The sequence below is a fragment of the Nerophis ophidion genome, linkage group LG04 (assembly GCF_033978795.1).
Source record: "Nerophis ophidion isolate RoL-2023_Sa linkage group LG04, RoL_Noph_v1.0, whole genome shotgun sequence".
NCBI classification, from domain to species: domain Eukaryota; kingdom Metazoa; phylum Chordata; class Actinopteri; order Syngnathiformes; family Syngnathidae; genus Nerophis; species Nerophis ophidion.
Window position 1 is genome coordinate 7,177,908 of NC_084614.1, and position 23,111 is coordinate 7,201,018.

General features: G+C 40.2%; 1 protein-coding gene across 1 annotated transcript in view; it reads left to right on the top strand.

Moving 5' to 3' along the window:
• Positions 1-1,328: 1,328 nt before the first annotated feature.
• The window catches only part of LOC133550816 (BMP/retinoic acid-inducible neural-specific protein 3-like), a 61,010-nt gene continuing 39,227 nt past the window's right edge, over positions 1,329-23,111 (top strand). Inside the window, exons 1-2 of the mRNA XM_061896874.1 lie at positions 1,329-1,692; positions 1,773-2,074. Of these exons, the coding sequence (XP_061752858.1) occupies positions 1,800-2,074 (275 nt within the window). The 5' untranslated portion in view covers positions 1,329-1,692; positions 1,773-1,799. The remainder of the gene's footprint in view (positions 1,693-1,772; positions 2,075-23,111) is intronic.

Below are 23,111 nucleotides of genomic sequence, written 5' to 3' on the forward strand. Positions count from 1 at the left end.
CACCTGCTCCTACATCTGTCTCGCTCATCAGCTTGAAGAACATTTGTTGAACAAAAAGCAGTGAAGTTGTCACCTTGTGTAAAAGGTAAATTAAAAAAAAGAATACAATTATTTGCTAGTCCTTTTCAACCTATATTCAATTGAATAGATAAGCTATTTAATATTCCTACTGAGATTAAGTAATTTTTTTTTGCAAATAACCATAAATTCCGGCCCAGCCTTTCCGGGTGTTGTTGATAAATGACTGTGGCTTTGCATAGTAGAGTTTTAACTTGAACATGCAGATGTAGCGACAAACTGTAGTTATTGACAGTGGTTTTCTGAAGTGTTCCTCAGCCCATGTGGTGATATCCTATACACACTGACGTGGCTTTTTTCATGCCCGAGGGATCCAACGTGCGTAATATCATGGCTTACGTGCAGTGATTTCTCCAGATTTTCCGAACATTGTGATGGTATTACAGAACATAGATGGTGAAATCCCTAAATTCCTTGCAATAGCTGCTCGAGAAATGTTGTTGACAAAGTGGTGACCCTTGCCCCATCCTCTGTGAATTAGTGAGCATTTCATGGAAGCTGCTTTTATAGCCAATCACGGCAACCACCTGTTCCCAATTAGCCTGTGCACATGTGGGATGTTCCAAATAGGTTTCTCAGTGTGAACATGACCCCAACCCAAACCCTAACCCCTAGCCTAACCCTAACCCCAATTCTAACCCCCCTAACCCTAACCAGTGTGAATATAAGTTGAAAAGGATTTGTTGCATTCTCTTTTTATTTACCATTTACACAACCTGACAACTTCACCAGTTTGGAGGTTTGTAGACAGCAGCCACACTTTTCAATATCAGCTTAGGAAAAGGTCCTCATTTCTTGGAGGTGACTAGATGATCTCTTCCCAAAGTTATTGTGCCACCCAACAAATTGGAACGTGTCAAGAAACTTGTTCCCTGGTAATAACCGGTAATCACTCTGACCGGTAAATCCATGTCAGCCTCGTAAGAGGCGTCTTTAGGCACACCAGCCCCCGGCTGTACAGTTTTGTCACAGGACCACACCAGGAAAAAAACAGGGCCGGTATTTAGCCCATTATCGGACTGATTTTAGCACATTTGTGTGGCGCTGTAATACCAAATAATGAGGATGAATCATGAGATGGTGGTATTGACTGATAGAAGCAGTCCTGATGCTTATCACCGCGCCGTGCCGAGGACTGCAATCCACTCAGACTGTACACACCACCCTACCTCTCTGGCTTGGGGAAGGGAGAGGCGGTGTGGGAAGGGAGGGTGGGGGTGTTGGAGAAAAAGCTCTCTGTGTGGAAGCAGCCGCTCATTCACCAAGCAGCTCACACCGCGGAGGGAGGAAGAGGCGGAGGACAACAGCTGCTGCGGCGTTTTGCATGAAAATAGGAGAGGCGGACAAACATCTTTAACAACGGCATTCATGCTGCGGGAGACTCCGGTACGGGTGACGGCGTTCTCTGTTTGGATGTACGGAATGACATGGCGCACGGACGCCGGGGGTTTGCTTCCCTGTGACAAAGTTGAGCGAGAGCGGATGTCAAGTTGAAAGAAATCCCAATTCCTTTGTCCGACCGACGAACGGGAGATGTTTTATTCACCAGTCTTGCCGGACTGGGGGACGACTCATTTCCGGGAGTGCATCGTTTGCTCGTAATTGCAAAGTCAGGTGAGTACAACGCGGCGCTCAAATGGATTTGTGATATGCGGAACTCGCAACTAACGACTTCTTGCCTCCTCCCGGTCCAGAGAGAATGAGGTGTCGTTGGGTGAAGCATGAGCCCTCGGAGAATCAGTCATAGGCGGCTGTCTCTGCTATGGATAAGTGCGGCTCTCGGCCTCTGGCTCTGCTGCGGATGCAGGACCTCCAGGGCCGCGGCCGCAGCCGGCGGAGACGCGGCCGGCGGAGTCGCCGGACCGGGCGTAGGCGCCCCCGGGGGCTCGCTCGCCTGGCTACTGTCGGATAAAGGACCTTTCCACCAGTCCTTGGAGTTCACCGAGGCGGCGGAGAGAAACCAGCAGGGCTTTAGCACAAGATACAAGATCTACAGGTGAGAGAGGTTTGTGTGTGATGGAATGTGAGGTGTGTGCATTCCACCCGACACGGCAGGGGGAACCAGAGTGGAATTAATCAGTGGAGAGATGTGCTGAAAGCCAGCCTCCATTCTAAGGATCACCCTCCCAGGTGTCACACCTGCCAGATCTCAGCCATCCTGCCTAAACCTTTCATCGGGTGACATTCACCTTTTACCCCGAGCCACAATTCATGGACATGCGGTTAGAAGAAGATGTCAGTTTATTTCCAAAAATAGTAACTTAACGCACAAATTAACTCAACATCTTCCATTGAAACCATCAAAATAATACCCATTTAGATATTATTTATGTCCAAATAGTCCTAAATTAAAGGTACCACTGTATCATCTCCTCCATCTTTTGTGGTTTCTGGTTGCATTCAACCTCGGTTCATGCAACCGTTACTTAAACTTGTTGCTTCATCAAAATAAGTCTTGGACCTTAATTGCTTCTCGAGAGGACTGGAATTGAGTTGGATCTGTTCTGCCAGAAGTCCATCGATGTATAACAAAGAAGTACCGACAAGAACCCTTCGTACAGATTAAGGAAAACCACTAAATCTTGCATAGGCAAGCTTTGGGGACAACGGTAAGGAAAACTCCCTTCGCATGAAGACATCTTGAACACAACCGAGACCCGGTATCATGTGGTGAACCAAGGGCAAACCACAAGGAAAAACATCGGACAAGAATCGAAATAAGAGGCTGGACAGGACCATGATCATTTGTCAGTTTTTGATGCACTGCTTGGTATTTGTGTCCCGCTCGTTGGCGAAAAAAGAGAGTAGCCAGATATGGTGGTTCGGCCATCTTCAGGGCGTCACCCAGACGCCTCCCTGGGGAGGGGTTTAGGGCACGTCCGACCGGTAGGAGGCCACGGGGAAGACCCAGGACACGTTGGGAAGACTATGTCTCCCGGCTGGCCTGGGAACGCCTCGGGATCCCCCGGGAAGAGCTGGACGTAGTGGCTGAAGAGAGGGAAGTCTGGGGTTCCCTGCCTAGGCTGCTGCTCCCTCAACGCCACCTCGGAGAAGCGGAAGAAGATGGATGAATAAACATCCAACACAGCACGACAGGCGGATCGGTGCAGCGTCTTCAGTAATGACGACCCTGTATAGACCCGTTGTGGTAACGAAGAAGCTGAGCCGGAAGGATAAGCTCTCAATTTACCGGTTGAGCTAGGTTCCCACCCTCACCTATGGTCATGAGCTTTGGGTTATGACCCAAAGGACAAGATCATGTCGGCTGGCGGGGGTCTTCCTTAGCGATAGAATGAGAAGATCAAAGTAAAGCCACTGCTCCTCCACATGGAGAGGAACCAGATGAGGTGGTTCGGACATCTGGCCACCTACCTGGGGAGGTGTTTAGGGCACATCCGACTGGTAGGAGGTCACGTTGGAAAGACTATGTCTCTTGGTTGGCCTGGGAACGCCTCGGGAGGAGCAGGATAAAGTGTCTGGGAAGAGGGAAGTCTGGGTTTCCCTGCTTAGGCTGCTTCCCCCACAACCCAACCCTGGAGAAGTGGGACACGATATATGTATGTTTGTATGTATGGACATCTAACAGGACTTGAGATCGACAGGCGGATCGGTGCAGTGTCTTCAATAATGAGGACCTTGTATCGATCCGTCGTGGTGAAGAAGGAGCTTAGCCGGAAGGCAAAGCTCTCAATTTACCAGAAGATCTACATTCCCATCCTTACCTTGGTCCTGTGGGTTATGACCCAAAGGACAAGATCAGGGTGAGAACCTCTGTCATCTGGGAGGAGCTCAAAGTAAAGCCGCTGCTCCTCCACATGGAGAGGAGCCAGATGAGGGGGTTTGGGCATCTGGTCAGAATGCCACCCGAACGCCTCCCTAGGGAGGTGTTTCGGAAATGTCCGACCGGTAGGAGGCCACGTTGGTAAGACTATGTCTACCGGCTGGCCTTAGAATGCCTCCAGATCCTCCGGGAGGAGCAGGACGGAGTGTCTGGGGAGCGGGAAGTCTGGGCTTTTCAGCTTAGGCTGCTCCCGCCCGCGACCTGACCTCGACTAAGGGGAAGAAGATGGATGGTTGGCGAAAACACATCGCTGCTTACAAATAATGGGTTAACGTTTGAAGCTGGGGAACACACCTGTAGCTTTTGAGCCTAAGAGAAGGCTTCACGGAATTTGTTGCGCCTTTTTGAAACTCCTTGAAGGCTGACTGTGACAGTACCACGCTTTTGTCGCTCGGGTTCCATGGACCACCAAGGAAAGACATTATTTTGAGCAGGTTTGACTTGCTTTATTTTTTCCAAATAAACCTTATCTGTGGTCTGGTCGCTCTTCCACGGCGTTTCCCGTTTCCCTCTCTCGCTCTGTGGTCCGCTCTTCAGTCGACCGCGTCTCTGTTTCTCGTGTCTTGCTCTCTGTTGCTTCCGCTCTTCAGGCACTGCTGCGGGCTCTCCAACTCCTTCTGCCCCCATCTCTCCTCCTTCTCCCCTTTTATACATTGAGAAGCGATGCATTGATTGTGTCCAGCTCCGCGACCCATGCACCTGATCTCGCCTGCGGCGTCGCTCCCAGCACACACCACCTCGCCGCTCGCTCGCATTCTCTGCCTCCTCGCCGCCATCTTGGGCCGGGCTCCCGCGTGCCCTGCCGCTCCGTCAGACCATCGGCTCGGCTTCTCCACACTGACCTTGCCCTGCTACATTACTGACCTCAAGGACTGCCAGTCTCGCAGCGGTCTGTTTGGATTCCGCCTCTCCCTACCACTGTGTTGGTTTCATCGCAATTGATTGCTCACCAGGCATGTAATGATCTGTCACGTTCAGGATGGAGCGCGTTCCCCCGGCAAACATTCCTCCGCTCGCCATATGTGCCCGCTGATGGAAGAGCTGTCAGCTGAGACCGCAGCCCGGGTCTGTCCGTCAGAGGCCGGCAGCCGGTCTGTCCGCTCCTCGCCATGATTGGCCGTAATGGCGCACTCCACATTGTCCCGCTACCCCAATTATTTGTCTGCGAGCGCGGCGGTGATTGCCTCCCGGGGGGGAAGGGGCAGGGAGGTGGACCGAGCGGCAGAGTGGGACTGGGAGACATTAAGTGATTTCATTGGCTGACATTTGTATCTGACGACCTCATGATGATGACATGACTGGGATGTTGTGGCATTACCATCAGCTCCCTACAGTACCGTGTGTGACAAATGTGTGGTGAGGACCGCACAGGCAGCGGAGCGCCCGCATGGAGTGGCACTCAAGTACAGCTTGGTCAATTACCCACTGATGTACAGGAGAATTTGCAATTCTGGTAAGAGTTGCGTGTGAATGCCCCGACGCTGAAGCCGAACTCTGACGCTGATTGGATGCGGAGTGACTGTTGGAGTCCTTTGAAGAGCTGACGCTGACCTGAAAACGTGGATGTTTCAGTTTTATCACACAAAAATAACAAAACAAAACAAAAAAAGCTAGCATAAAACGTTAGCATGCTAACATGCTAACAGCTAACGTGCGTCGGCAGCACCGGCTATCACGAACCATGAGTTCTCAGTTGAATCATACAAAACTGGCAGAAAAAAAGCTATCTTAAAATGTTAGCATGCTAACATTCTAACAAGTATGCTAACTGTTAATGCGCTAACACACATGGACTATTGCCATATTTGCATGACAGCAACGAGTATCACAAATCATAATTTAGACAGAAAACATTAGCACAAAAAATATATAATAACACATTTTAATGTTCTCACATGTATACGAACAGTTAAGTTAATTATGCACCTTTACTGTTTGCATAGTTGCTCAACAGCTATTTGATTATAACAAAAGTATGATATTTGGATTGAAGCATACACAATTAGCAAAAAAAAAGCTAGCATAAAACATTAGCAGGCTAATGTGCTAACAGTTAACGTGCATCAGCATTGACTATCCCAAACCATGATTTTTAGGTTTAAAGATAGACAGTAATTAAAAAAAGCTAAAATTTTAGCATGCTAACATTCTCACAAGTATGCTAACAGTTAACGCGCTAACGTAGATTAAATGTTTACATATTTGCATGACAGCACTGAGTATCAAAAAATATAATTTTCAAGTTTAAACATACAAATAGCAAAACAATAAATACAACTTCTAAAAAAAACATTAGCATGCTAATATTATTTTATTATTACAAACTATGATACTTGGGTTTAAACATACACAATTATCAGAAAAAGAGAACTGTTAGCATGTAACGTGCTAGCAGTTAACGAGCGTCAGCGCCGACTATCACAAACCATGAGTTTTAGGTTTAAACATGGACAATAAGCAAAAAAAAAAAAAAAATCTAGCAAAGAACATGCTAACATTCTCACAAGTATGCTAATAGTTAACTTGGGCACGCAAGTGGAGGCATGTAGATAAGACGGTCCATACTGAACATGGTCTGTAAAACATAATCTATGCAACATTTTGACCAAATGTATATTATATATATATTGTTGCGTTTTGGACCTGTTCTTCCTTCGGTCAACGCCCCCAGATTGTTTGATGACACATAAGCTGGTTTTAAATCAATCAGAGACAGAGGTTGCTCATTTTTCGATTTTATTACCAAAGAGCCTTGGGAGATCAATCTAGATACAACATTTCAAAGCTCGGTCCAAATTGATCTAATCCTAAAATGGCAGTTTCTCCCTCCTCACTCACTCTCACCCGCCCCTCTTCTTCTCCTCCCTACTTCGGACAGTTGAGATAGGGATTGTTATGTCTTCATTCCAACATTCCAAATTCAAGGTCTATGTAAAAGGCTCACACTTTAGCTGTTCTAAAATCTGACAAGGAAATAAAAAGACAACCAAATCCAACAATATATATATATATATATATATATATCTATATATATATATATATATATATACACACATATTTGTACATGTATATATACATATGTATATATATATATATACACATATATATATTTATACAAATGTATATATATGTATATACATATATATAAATATATGTATATATATATATACATACATATATCTATATATATATATTTATATAGATATATATGTATATACATATACATATATATATAAATATACACACATATATATATATATTATATATACACATTTATATATAGTCATACTGAGTGTAGAAAATGAAACTTAACTCACATACATTTCAAGGTTATTTAAATACAACTAAAACTATTTGTTCCATTTTTGAGCGTTTGACAAACATCCAAAACAAACATGTGCTTATTTATATTCTAAAGAAAGGAAGACTTTTCCACTTGGTTCCAGGCGGACACGTTCACGTACCGCAGGTAATTTTCTGACCCGGTGTGTTATTTGTGAATTGTGAATTATATTTATATAGCGCTTTTCTCAAGGGACTCAAAGCGCTTTACATAGTGACACCCAATATCTAAGTTACATTTAAACCAGTGTGGGTGGCACTGGGAGCAGGTGGGTAAAGTGTCTTGCCCAAGGACACAACGGCAGTAACTAGGATGGCGGAAGCGGGAATCGAACCTGCAACCTTCAAATTGCTGGCACGGCCGCTCTACCAACCGAGCTATGCCGCCCCTGTGGTGGTAGGATTGAGGAGGTCTTCCAAGTATTCCCTCCACCGATCCACAACATCCGCAGTGGAGGTCAGCAGACCACCATCCGCACCAGACACGGTGTTGACAGTGCACTGCTTCCCCCTTCTGAGGCGGCAGACGGTGGTCCGGAATCGCTTCGACAATATCTAAGTTACATTTAAACCAGTGTGGGTGGCACTGGGAGCAGGTGGGTAAAGTGTCTTGCCCAAGGACACAACGGCAGTAACTAGGATGGCGGAAGCGGGAATCGAACCTGCAACTCTCAAATTGCTGGCACGGCCACTCTACCAACCGAGCTATGCCAGTTTTCTCAAGTATCGCACTCAACGTTCCTCTGATTTGCTTCGAGGCAAGATGCTCCTGGAGCACAGCTGCCCGTGCATCACTCGTCCTTCATCCGGTTTTCCATCATTCCGTCCACCTTTTTTTTTTTTTGCCACTCCCACCAATGCCAACCCCGGAGTCATCAGTAAATAGTTTGGCAAACATTAACAATGGAACCATGATCCTAACAATCCACATTTTCTGCATTAAGTCGACATCTAAAGAAAAGAAGTGTAGCTCCTCTCCCCAGAGTTCAAGTGCTCCTAAAGCAGGAACACAAATTCCGTTTTGCCACAAAATGCAGAAAACGACGCGTGCCAATTTTGCCTTTGAAAAATCATAATAAAAGCAAACTTATTATCCAGTCATTCTAATAAAAACATAATGACAATTATTAACGATGCAAAATGGATCACGACCCCAGATTCTTAGTTCCAGTGACCAGATTGTTTGGCCGGGTTCCCGAGTCCGAAGACTTGTTTTCTAAGCGTAGATCTCTCCCGGCTTTTCTCATGGTGATACTTTCACTAATTGGACTTGTGGCGCTCTTAATCCCGTTTGAACGCGGGCGTTTCATCCCCAGCTATGATCTCACCGTCACTAAATTCGGACCGACTGATACCGCCGATCAATTTTCTCCAGTGGCCGTTAGAAAACTAGCGGCGTGTTGTTAAGAGGGATGAAAGACTTGAGGATTTGATTGTGTTGAGTCGGGATGCACGTCGCCACAATCACGCCGCTACTTGGTAATCAACGTCGGGCAGGGTCTGGCTTTTCATGCTGAATGACGACTGCATGCTAATTTACCTGCTGCTCCTCCATCCTCCCGCCCGAATGAGAGAGATAAAACCCAAGAAAATCAATCATTTTCTTCAAAGGAGTTTAAGGACTCCGTTTCCAAAAAAGCAAACCAAAAAAACAGCCTTTGATTTACTGATTGACTGTTGCCTTGGAAGCAACTTCATTAACTCTTTAAGTCGTCCTTTTGCTCCACATAAGACATTATCATTCTAATAATGTTCCAAATACCACAGGTTACTTTAGCAAACATCGTCAACAATCAAACCATGATCCTAACCATCCAGATTTTGTGTCATTAATACATGAAATTGATATCTAAACATGGAAGTGTAGCTCCTCTCCCCTGAGTGCAAGTGCTCCTACAGCATACAAAATACATTAAAACATGTTTATGTCAATTTTATGTTGCGCTGTTTGAAAAATACTAATAAAAACAACAAAAAACAACAGACTTTAAGTTACTGATTGACTGCTGCCTTAGAAACCACTTCTTTCACTCATTTAGTCCTCCTTTTCCTCGACATAAGACATTCTAATTCTATTAATGTTCCAAATACCACAAGTTACTTTAGCAAACATCGTCAACAATCAAACCATGATCCTAATTATCCACATTTTGTGTCATTAATACATGAAATTGATATCTAAACATGGAAGTGTAGCTCCTCTCCCCGGAGTGCAAGTGCTCCTACAGCATACAAAATACATTAGTACATGTTTAAGTCAATTTTATGTTGCGCTGTTTGAAAAATCCGAATAAAAGCAACCAAAAAAACAACAGACTTAAAATTGAAGATTGACTGCTGCCTTAGAAAAGACTTAATTCACTCATTAATCCTCCTTTTGCTCCACATAAGACATTCTAAATATATTAATGTTCCAAATACCACAAGTTACTTTGGCAAACATCGTCAACTATCAAACCATGATCCTAATAATCCAAATTTTGTGTAATTAATCAATCAATCAATCAATCAATCAATGTATTAATGTGGATGAGATTTGAGTAATATTTAGCTTTAGCTAAGGTAAGCATGTGTTTATAAGTTATTAAACCATCACTCCATGCTTGATGGTGCACCTCAAGTTTAGTCGTGCGCCATTTGCGTCCCAGCTTTCTACATAATAATTTCTGAGCTCTAGTTTCTTCTGTAAACCACGGGGTACGCTTTTTTGGAGCCTTTTTTAACTTTAGCGGTGCTATGTTATCAATGGTTTCGCGCAGGGCGTGGTTGAAGTTGTTAGTGAGGTTATCAATAGAGCCCACATACTTTGGGAATGGTGCCATTACCGAGGGCAGTAGGTCAGCAAGAGTTGTCGTTGTGGCAGCATTAATGTTGCGGCTGCTATAGTAGTTATTATTATTATTAGTTTGCCGAACATGCGTTTGAACCTCGAATTTTATAAGGTAATGATCGGACAATACTTTAGTATACGGGAGTATCGTAACTTTGGAAACGGTGATACCCCTGACAAGCACTAGGTCTATCGTATTACTGTTGCGATGCGTGGGTTCATTTATTATTTGTGTGAGACGACATCTATCAATTATAGTCTGGAGCGCTACGCATGGTGGGTCCGATGGGGTATTCATATGGATATTAAAGTCCGCCATTATGATATTATCGGCGTGTGTCACTAGATCAGCAACTAACTCTGAGAATTCATTGATAAAGTCCGAATAGGGCCCTGGGGGGCGGTAGATAACAGCCAGGTGTAGAGGGAGCGGTGTGACAGACCTCATAGTAAGCACCTCAAACGATTTATATTTATTATTTATGTTAGGACTAAGGTTAAAGTTTTCGTTGTATATTAGTGCGACCCCCCCCCCCCCCCCACCCCTTTTAAGAGGACGGGCAATATGCGCATGTGTAAAGTTAGGAGGACATGCCTCGTTTAGCGCAAAAAAGTCGTTTGGTTTAAGCCAGGTTTCGCTGAGACCGATGACGTTAAGATTGTTGTCTCTGATAATATCATTAACTAACAACGTTTTGGGAGACAATGATCTTATGTTTAAAAAACCTATATTATAGGTAGTGGGCTGTTTTAGGGAATTTTTGATCAAATTATCCGTAGTAGCAAGATTAATAATGTTGTGTTTATTATGCCCAGTGCATTTAGTATAATTACGACCATATCTAGGAATTAATACGACAGGAATTTTCCGATTGTTTGTTTGTTGCTTTGATAAACTGCACGCATCATAGTTAGCCACCTCAGTAAAACACATGTCCAACTCTGAAACACTCAAATTGATATCTAAACATGGAAGTGTAGCTCCTCTCCCCTGAATGCAAGTGCTCCTACAGCATTTAAAACATGTTTATGTCAATTTTATGTTTAACTGTTTGAAAAATACTAATAAAAACAATAAAAAAACAACAGACTTTAATTTATTGATTGACTGCTGCCTTAGAAACTACTTCATTCACTCATTTAGTCCTCCTTTTCCTCGACATAAGACATTCTAATTCTAATAATGTTCCAAATACCACAGGTTACTTTAGCAAACATCATCAACAATCAAACCATGATCCTAACCATCCAGATTTTGTGTCATTAATGCATGAAATTGATATCTAAACATGGAAGTGTAGCTCCTCTCCCGAGTGCAAGTGCTCCTACAGCATACAAAATACATTAAAACAGGTTTATGTCAATTTTATGTTGAACTGTTTGAAAAATCCTAATAAAAACAACAACAACAAAAAACAAACTTTAAGTTACTGATTGACTGCTGCCTTAGAAACCACTTCTTTCACTCATTTAGTCCTCCTTTTCCTCGACATAAGACATTCTAATTCTATTAATGTTCCAAATACCGCAGGTTACTTTAGCAAACATCGTCAACAATCAAAACATGATCCTAATTATCCACATTTTGTGTCATTAATACATGAAATTGATATCTAAACATGGAAGTGTAGCTCCTCTCCCCGGAGTGCAAGTGCTCCTACGGCATACAAAATACATTAAAACATGTTTACGTCAATTTTATGTTGCGCTGTTTGAAAAATCCTAATAAAAACAACAAAAAACAACAGACTTTAAGTTACTGATTGACTGCTGCCTTAGAAACCACTTCATTCACTCATTTATTCCTCCTTTTGCTCCACATAAGACATTCTAAATATATTAATGTTTCAAATATCACAAATTACTTTAGCAAACATCGTCAACAATCAAACCATGATCCTAATTATCCACATTTTGTGTCATTAATAGATGAAATTGATATCTAAACATGGAAGTGTAGCTCCTCTCCCCTGAGTGCAAGTGTTCCTACAGCATACAAAATACATTAAAACATGTTTATGTCAATTTTATGTTGCGCTGTTTAAAAAATCCTGATAAAAACAACAAAAAACAACAGACTTTAAGTAACTGATTGACTGCTGCCTTAGAAACCACTTCATTCACTCATTTAGTCCTCCTTTTCCTTGACATAAGACATTGTAATTATATTAATGTTCCAAATACCACAGGTTAATTTAGCAAACATCGTCAACAATCAAACCATGATCCTAATTATCCTCATTTTGTGTCATTAATACATGAAATTGATATCTAAACATGGAAGTGTAGCTCCTCTACCCTGAGTGCAAGTGCTCCTAAAGCATACAAAATACATTAAAACATGTTTATGTCAATTTTATGTTGCGCTGTTTGAAAAATACTAATAAAAAAAATAAAAAACAACAGACTTTAAGTTACTAATTGACTGCTGCCTTAGAAACCACTTCATTCACTCATTTAGTCCTCCTTTTGCTCCATATAAGACATTTTAATTATATTAATGTTCCAAATACCACAAGTTACTTTAGCAAACATCGTCAACAATCAAACCATGATCCTAATTATCCTCATTTTGTGTCATTAATACATGAAATTGATATCTAAACATGGAAGTGTAGCTCCTCTCCCCTGAGTGCAAGTGCTCCTACAGCATACAAAATATATTAAAACATGTTTGTGTCAATTTTATGTTGAGCTGTTTGAAAAATCCTAATAAAAACAACAAAAAACAACAGACTTTAAGTTACTGATTGACTGCTGCCTTAGAAACCACTTCATTCACTCATTTAGTCCTCCTTTTGCTCCACATAAGACATTGTAATTATATTAATGTTCCAAATACCACAGGTTAATTTAGCAAACATCGTCAACAATCAAACCATGATCCTAATTATCCACATTTTGTGTCATTAATACATGGAATTGATATCTAAACATGGAAGTGTAGCTCCTCTCCCCTGAGTGCAAGTGCTCCTACAGCATACGAAATACATTAAAACATGTTTATGTCAATTTTATGTTGTGCTGTTTGAAAAATCCTAATAAAAACAACAAAAAACAACAGGCTTTAAGTTACTGATTGACTGCTGCCTTAGAAACCACTTCATTCACTCATTTATTCCTCTTTTCCTCGACATAAGACATTCTACTTATATTAATGTTTCAAATACCACAGGTTAATTTAGCAAACATTGTCAACAATCAAACCATGATCCTAACCATCCAGATTTTGTGTCATTAATACATGAAATTGATATCTAAACATGGAAGTGTAGCTCCTCTCCCCTGAGTGCAAGTGCTCCTACAGCATACAAAATATATTAAAACATGTTTATGTCAATTTTATGTTGAGCTGTTTGAAAAATCCTAATAAAAACAACAAAAAACAACAGACTTTAAGTTACTGATTGACTGCTGCCTTAGAAACCACTTTATTCACTCATTTATTCCTCCTTTTCCTCGACATAAGACATTCTAATTCTATTAATGTTCCAAATATCACAGGTTACTTTAGCTAACATCGTCAACAATCAAACCATGATCCTAATTATCCACATTTTGTGTCATTAATACATGAAATTGATATCTAAACATGGAAGTGTAGCTCCTCTCCCCTGAGTGAAAGTGCTCCTACAGCATACAAAATACATTAAAACATGTTTACGTCAATTTTATGTTGAGCTGTTTGAAAAATCCCGATAAAAACAACAACAAAAAACAACAGACTTTAAGTTACTGATTGACTGCTGCCTTAGAAACCACTTCATTCACTCATTTAGTCCTCCTTTTGCTCCACATAAGACATTCTAATTCTATTAATGTTCCAAATACCACAGGTTACTTTAGCTAACATCGTCAACAATCAAACCATGATCCTAATTATCCACATTTTGTGTCATTAATACACGAAATTGATATCTAAACATGGAAGTGTAACTCCTCTCCCCGGAGTGCAAGTGCTCCTACAGCATACAAAATACATTAAAAGATGTTTACGTCAATTTTATGTTGCGCTGTTTGAAAAATCCTAATAAAAACAACAAAAAACAACAGACTTTAAGTTACTGATTGACTGCTGCCTTAGAAACCACTTCATTCACTCATTTAGTCCTCCTTTTGCTCCACATAAGACATTCTAATTCTATTAATGTTCCAAATACCACAGGTTACTTTAGCTAACATCGTCAACAATCAAACCATGATCCTAATTATCCACATTTTGTGTCATTAATACACGAAATTGATATCTAAACATGGAAGTGTAACTCCTCTCCCCGGAGTGCAAGTGCTCCTACAGCATACAAAATACATTAAAAGATGTTTACGTCAATTTTATGTTGCGCTGTTTGAAAAATCCTAATAAAAACAACAAAAAACAACAGACTTTAAGTTACTGATTGACTGCTGCCTTAGAAACCACTTTATTCACTCATTTATTCCTCCTTTTCCTCGACATAAGACATTCTAATTCTATTAATGTTCCAAATATCACAGGTTAATTTAGCAAACATCGTCAACAATCAAACCATGATCCTAATTATCCACATTTTGTGTCATTAATACATGGAATTGATATCTAAACATGGAAGTGTAGCTCCTCTCCCCTGAGTGCAAGTGCTCCTACAGCATACAAAATACATTAAAACATGTTTATGTCAATTTTATGTTGCGCTGTTTGAAAAATCCTAATAAAAACAACAAAAAACAACAGACTTTAAGTTACTGATTGACTGCTGCCTTAGAAACCACTTCATTCACTCATTTAGTCCTCCTTTTGCTACACATAAGACATTGTAATTTTATTAATGTTCCAAATACCACAGGTTAATTTAGCAAACATCATCAACAATCAAACCATGATCCTAATAATCCACATTTTGTGTCATTAATACATGGAATTGATATCTAAACATGGAAGTGTAGCTCCTCTCCCCTGAGTGCAAGTGCTCCTACAGCATACGAAATACATTAAAACATGTTTATGTCAATTTTATGTTGTGCTGTTTGAAAAATCCTAATAAAAACAACAAAAAACAACAGGCTTTAAGTTACTGATTGACTGCTGCCTTAGAAACCACTTCATTCACTCATTTATTCCTCTTTTCCTCGACATAAGACATTCTACTTATATTAATGTTTCAAATACCACAGGTTAATTTAGCAAACATTGTCAACAATCAAACCATGATCCTAACCATCCAGATTTTGTGTCATTAATACATGAAATTGATATCTAAACATGGAAGTGTAGCTCCTCTCCCCTGAGTGCAAGTGCTCCTACAGCATACAAAATATATTAAAACATGTTTATGTCAATTTTATGTTGAGCTGTTTGAAAAATCCTAATAAAAACAACAAAAAACAACAGACTTTAAGTTACTGATTGACTGCTGCCTTAGAAACCACTTTATTCACTCATTTATTCCTCCTTTTCCTCGACATAAGACATTCTAATTCTATTAATGTTCCAAATATCACAGGTTACTTTAGCTAACATCGTCAACAATCAAACCATGATCCTAATTATCCACATTTTGTGTCATTAATACATGAAATTGATATCTAAACATGGAAGTGTAGCTCCTCTCCCCTGAGTGAAAGTGCTCCTACAGCATACAAAATACATTAAAACATGTTTACGTCAATTTTATGTTGAGCTGTTTGAAAAATCCCGATAAAAACAACAACAAAAAACAACAGACTTTAAGTTACTGATTGACTGCTGCCTTAGAAACCACTTCATTCACTCATTTAGTCCTCCTTTTGCTCCACATAAGACATTCTAATTCTATTAATGTTCCAAATACCACAGGTTACTTTAGCTAACATCGTCAACAATCAAACCATGATCCTAATTATCCACATTTTGTGTCATTAATACACGAAATTGATATCTAAACATGGAAGTGTAGCTCCTCTCCCCTGAATGCAAGTGCTCCTACAGCATACAAAATACATTAAAAGATGTTTACGTCAATTTTATGTTGCGCTGTTTGAAAAATCCTAATAAAAACAACAAAAAACAACAGACTTTAAGTTACTGATTGACTGCTGCCTTAGAAACCACTTTATTCACTCATTTATTCCTCCTTTTCCTCGACATAAGACATTCTAATTCTATTAATGTTCCAAATATCACAGGTTAATTTAGCAAACATCGTCAACAATCAAACCATGATCCTAATTATCCACATTTTGTGTCATTAATACATGAAATTGATATCTAAACATGGAAGTGTAGCTCCTCTCCCCTGAGTGAAAGTGCTCCTACAGCATACAAAATACATTAAAACATGTTTACGTCAATTTTATGTTGAGCTGTTTGAAAAATCCCAATAAAAACAACAACAAAAAACAACAGACTTTAAGTTACTGATTGACTGCTGCCTTAGAAACCACTTCATTCACTCATTTAGTCCTCCTTTTGCTCCACATAAGACATTCTAATTCTATTAATGTTCCAAATACCACAGGTTACTTTAGCTAACATCGTCAACAATCAAACCATGATCCTAATTATCCACATTTTGTGTCATTAATACACGAAATTGATATCTAAACATGGAAGTGTAGCTCCTCTCCCCTGAATGCAAGTGCTCCTACAGCATACAAAATACATTAAAAGATGTTTACGTCAATTTTATGTTGCGCTGTTTGAAAAATCCTAATAAAAACAACAAAAAACAACAGACTTTAAGTTACTGATTGACTGCTGCCTTAGAAACCACTTTATTCACTCATTTATTCCTCCTTTTCCTCGACATAAGACATTCTAATTCTATTAATGTTCCAAATATCACAGGTTAATTTAGCAAACATCGTCAACAATCAAACCATGATCCTAATTATCCACATTTTGTGTCATTAATACATGAAATTGATATCTAAACATGGAAGTGTAGCTCCTCTCCCCTGAGTGAAAGTGCTCCTACAGCATACAAAATACATTAAAACATGTTTACGTCAATTTTATGTTGCGCTGTTTGAAAAATACTAATAAAAACAATAAAAAAACAACAGACTTTAATTTATTGATTGACTTCTGCCTTAGAAACCACTCCATTCACTCATTTTGTCCTCCTTTTGCTGGCCATGATCAGCAAGAGTGTGTCGATGACTTAAACGGACTGTTTTATTACGCTTACTTAGACAACAGTTGCCTGCAGGAAGTGGTATATTTCTGCAATGTGGTCTGGAAAATCAATTAGGGCAAGAAGAAAGAGCGATAAACATGCAACTTTGCGACAGTTTAAAAAAAATAAATAAAAAGATTTAATGACACAATTTGTTTTTACTTGGGGAAGGAGACGCAGGAACTACCGGGGATGTTTGTATCCACTTTCCCAGCTCGCTACTCGTCGGCGGTAGTAAGAAGGCAGGATTTACGCGTCCTCTCACTCATACGCCGGCAGAGGTTGTCATGGGCTGAATAGATGGCGTCCATTACCACCGCCTTACCTTCCTCATCCAGACTCAATTTGGGGTAGATTAAAGTTTTTATTGCTTTGCGGGGTGGACTCAACTCATTAGGTTTGATCGGCAGGAAATGTGCTTTTTTTTTCCTAGTACGTTAGTCTTACTTAGTATTACCCTTCTTTCCACCGAGTCGGCCCCCAACTTCTGCAACATATTCTTTTTTAAGGGACAAAACTGCCTGTAACTTCCAGTAGGAATGTCATAGCGACATGAAACAAAAACCTCTATGTAGGTCTCACTTAGACCTAGAGTTCATAAAATAACATTCTTCAGCAAAAATCAACAGGAATTTTGCACATCCCCCTTCAAAACAAAGGTTTTGGAAAAACACTCACCTTTGCCTCTTTGAGCTGTAACTTGACCCCCTTAAAATGCTTCGAAACTCACCAAACTGGACAAAAACATCAGGACTGGTGAAAATTGCGATTGAATAAAAAAACTAAACCCAAAACTCAAAATTGCACTCTAGCGCCTCCTAGGAATAAAACAGACAAAACTGCTCCTAGGAAGAAAACACGGACAAAACTGCCTGTAACTTCCAGTAGGAATGTCGTAGCGACATGAAACAAAAACCTCAATGTAGGTCTCACTTAGACCTAGATTTCATAAAACAACATCCTCCAGCAAAAATCAACAGGAAATTTGCAATTCCCCCTTCAAAACAAAAGTTTTGTAAAAACACTCACCTTTGCCTCTTTGAGCTGTAACTTGACCCCCTTAAAATGCTTCCAAACTCACCAAACTGGACAAACACATCAGGACTGGTGAAAATTGCGATTTAATAAAAAAAAAAAAAACCCTCAAAACTCAAAATTGCGCTCTAGCGCTCCCTGGGAATAAAACAGACAAAACTGCTCCTAGGAAGAAAACACAGACAAAACTGCCTGTAACTTCCAATAGGAATGTCGTAGTGACATGAAACAAAAACCTCTATGTAGGTCTCACTTAGACCTAGATTTCATACACGGACGTTTTTCAACAAAATTCAACAGGAAGTTTGCAATTCCCCCCTCAAAACAAAGGTTTTGTAAAAACACTCACCTTTGCCTCTTTGAGCTGTAACTTGACCCCCTTAAAATGCTTCCAAACTCACCAAACTGGACAAACACATCAGGACTGGTGAAAATTGCGATTGAATAAAAAAACTAAACCCAAAACTCAAAATTGCACTCTAGCGCCTCCTAGGAATAAAACAGACAAAACTGCTCCTAGGAAGAAAACACGGACAAAACTGCCTGTAACTTCCAGTAGGAATGTCGTAGCGACATGAAACAAAAACCTCAATGTAGGTCTCACTTAGACCTAGATTTCATAAAACAACATCCTCCAGCAAAAATCAACAGGAAATTTGCAATTCCCCCTTCAAAACAAAAGTTTTGTAAAAACACTCACCTTTGCCTCTTTGAGCTGTGACTTGACCCCCTTAAAATGCTTCCAAACCCACCAAACTGGACAAACACATCAGGACTGGTAAAAATTGCGATCTAATAAAAAAAGCAAACCCCAAAACTCAAAATTGCGCTGTAGTGCTCCCCAGGAATAAAACACGGACAAAACTGCTCCTAGGAAGAAAACACAGACAAAACTGCCTGTAACTTCCAGTAGGAATGTCATAGCGACATGAAACAAAAACCTCTATGTAGGTCTCACTTAGACCTAGAGTTCATAAAATAACATTCTTCAGCAACAATCAACAGGAATTTTGCACATCCCCCTTCAAAACAAAGGTTTTGGAAAAACACTCACCTTTGCCTCTTTGAGCTGTAACTTGACCCCCTTAAAATGCTTCCAAACTCACCAAACTGGACAAACACATCAGGACTGGTGAAAATTGCGATTGAATAAAAAAACTAAACCCAAAACTCAAAATTGCACTCTAGCGCCTCCTAGGAATAAAACAGACAAAACTGCTCCTAGGAAGAAAACACAGACAAAACTGCCTGTAACTTCCAGTAGGAATGTCGTAGCGACATGAAACAAAAACCTCAATGTAGGTCTCACTTAGACCTAGATTTCATAAAACAACATCCTCCAGCAAAAATCAACAGGAAATTTGCAATTCCCCCTTCAAAACAAAAGTTTTGTAAAAACACTCACCTTTGCCTCTTTGAGCTGTGACTTGACCCCCTTAAAATGCTTCCAAACTCACCAAACTGGACAAACACATCAGGACTGGTAAAAATTGCGATCTAATAAAAAAAGCAAACCCCAAAACTCAAAATTGCGCTGTAGTGCTCCCCAGGAATAAAACACGGACAAAACTGCTCCTAGGAAGAAAACACAGACAAAACTGCCTGTAACTTCCAGTAGGAATGTCATAGCGACATGAAACAAAAACCTCTATGTAGGTCTCACTTAGACCTAGAGTTCATAAAATAACATTCTTCAGCAAAAATCAACAGGAATTTTGCACATCCCCCTTCAAAACAAAGGTTTTGGAAAAACACTCACCTTTGCCTCTTTGAGCTGTAACTTGACCCCCTTAAAATGCTTCCAAACTCACCAAACTGGATAAACACATTAGGACTGGTGAAAATTGCAATTGAATAAAAAAACAAACCCCAAAACTCAAAATTGCACTGTAGTGCTCCCTAGGAATAAAACACAGACAAAACTGCCTGTAACTTCCAGTAGGAATGTCGTAGCGACATGTAACAAAAACCTCTATGTAGGTCTCACTTAGACCTAGATTTCATACACTGACATTTTTCAACAAAATTCAACAGGAAGTTTGCAATTCCCCCTTTCAAAACAAAGGTTTTGTAAAAACACTCACCTTTGCCTCTTTGAGCTGTAACTTGACCCCCTTAAAATACTTCCAAACTCACCAAACTGGACAAACACATCCGGACTGGTGAAAATTGCGATTTAATAAAAAAACAAACCCCAAAACTCAAAATTGCGCTCTAGCGCCCCCTAGGAATAAAACAGACAAAACTGCTCCTAGGAAGAAAACACAGACAAAACTGTTTGTAACTTCCGTTAGAAATATCGTAGGGACATGAAACAAAAACTTCTATACAGGTCTCACTTAGACCTACATTTACTTTATTTACATCCTTCAGCAAAAATCAACAGGAAGTTGGCAATCACCCTATCAAAACAAAAGTTTTTTAAAAACCCATTACCTGTTTTCAAACATTATCTCCTCTGAGCGTGTTTGTTGTGTTGGCTTCAAACTCGCCCAGGAGAGAGATTGAACCCTTTTGATAAAAATTTGCGCAAACAGTTTTTCTAACTGCTCCAGTTTTGATTTGATGAGCCTTCAAAGAACTGCTGCGCCGATGCTGCTGCGCTGCTGCCGTCTCACGATGGCCGCTTAAAAGCAGGAAGCACCAGCGTGACCACACGATGCAGAGAATGTAGGTACTGTGCGGGTAAAGATATGTTGACTGGGTGAAAGAAGGAGGCACCAGTTGGACTCCAGGATACAGAGAAGGTAGGTACTGTGCGGGTAAAGATATGTTGACTGGGTGAAAGAAGGAGGCACCAGTTGGACTCCAGGATACAGAGAAGGTAGGTACTGTGCGGGTAAAGATATGTTGACTGGGTGAAAGAAGGTGGCACCAGTTGGACTCCGGGATACAGAGAAGGTAGGTAATGTGGAGGTAAAGATATGTTGTCTGGGTGATGGCAGGAAGCACCAGAGTGTATGGGTGAAAGAAAGAAGCACCAGTGTGACCCCAGGATGCAGGGAAGGTAGGTAATGTGCAGGTAAAGATATGTTGAATGGATAAAGGCAGGAAACACCAGCAAAAGTCGGTCCCGTCCTTCGCTGCTTGCAGCTTTAATGTCTTCTCATTTTTCTCTTTTTTTTTAATTTCAAGCCGGGCAAGTCGACATATTTATTCATGTGCCGATGCACAGTTTAATTAAAAAGGAATATTCTAACCGGACCACCATAGAGCCAGCGCGGATGTACCGCCTAACTGTGTGCTCCCTGCAGAGGGTGACCAGGACAACGGAGAAGATTATTGGTCGGCCTCTTGAGGACAATGCTCGCTCTCTCTGCCTCGGCAGAGCAAAAAAAAAAAAAACCCTGGCAGACAACTCTCACCCGAGTCAGCACTTGTTCAAGCTGCCGCCATCAGGGAAGAGATTTCGTTCACACTTTTAACTCGCTTACTCTCTTTTCCACTGTTCACGCTGATATTTACGCGTTTATTTTTGACACGCAAACTTTCAAAATAAATGTATAAAATATTTTTACCAAGTGAACGCCATAACAGCGAGTTAACAATAAGCGAGGGAAAACGTAACGGCGTTCCGTGACCGTTGAGCCACAAACGGGAAAACAGCGAACAGACATGCATGAAATAAAAAAAGGTGGATTAAGGAAATCCCAGGTCCAAAGCCATTACAAGTCATTCCCCCGACAAGACAAGACAAGACTAATTTTTCTAGACATTACATTTTTCAAAACATGCCAACACACCCCTTCTCAAACCAATCACACACTTCCGCCTTCACAATAAAAGCGCTATGCTATGCGCTATGCTAACTCCAGTCAGAAAATAAGGAACGTCTCACATTACGATCATGCTTTGAGCGTCAAATATGTTTTGTATCGTAACCTGTGATATTTCTACCAAAATAAATACCTGTACATCAGTTCAGGAAGAAGGAATGGGACAATTTGTGGCAAATTTTAAAAAAGTGTATATTGTTGATAGCACTTAATTACAGAATGTTTTGCAGGCTGAATATTGGACGTGATCAATAAAACCGAGACGTTTAAGACATTGTCATGCAGCAAAGTCAATATGATTCATTTGCAAGAGAGAATATCGGAACGTTTTTATTCTGGTAGAAATATCACAGATTACATTAACAATCAAACCATGATAGTAACAATCCACATTTTGTGTTAATAATACATGAAACTGATATCTAAACATGGAAGTGTAGCTCCTCTCCCCTGAGTGCAAGTGCTCCTACAGCAGGAATACAAATTCAGTATTGCTGCAAAAGACATGAAAAACAAAAGCTGTCTGAAAAATCATAATGTTTAAAGAACATTTAATACAAACAAACTCATTTTCCAGTCCTGGTAATAAAGACTTAAAAAATGATTTGTCTTGGGTGCACTTAATTATGATGAAAAATTATATATCTGCAAATTAACTTGATTGATTTTTACTTATTCCGGTAGAAATATCACAATTACATGAGCAAACACCTTCAACAATCAAACCATGATTGTAAAAATCCACAGTTTGTGTTATTAACGCATGAAACTGATATCTAAACATGGAAGTGTAGCTCCTCTCCCCAGCTTGCAAGTGCTGCTACAGCAGAAATACAAAATAAAGTAAAAAAAAAAGTGTTTAAGTCAATTTTGTGTTGAGCTATTCAAAAAACTTTAAAAAAGCAAACTAGTTATCCAGCCATGCTAATAAAAAATCAACAATTTTCCATCTTGGGTACACTTATTAATGATGAAAAAATATATCTGCAAATAGTCGCGATTGATTTTGACTTATTCAAGTTGAAAAATCACAGGTTACATCAGCAAACATCTTTAACAATCAAACCATGACAGTA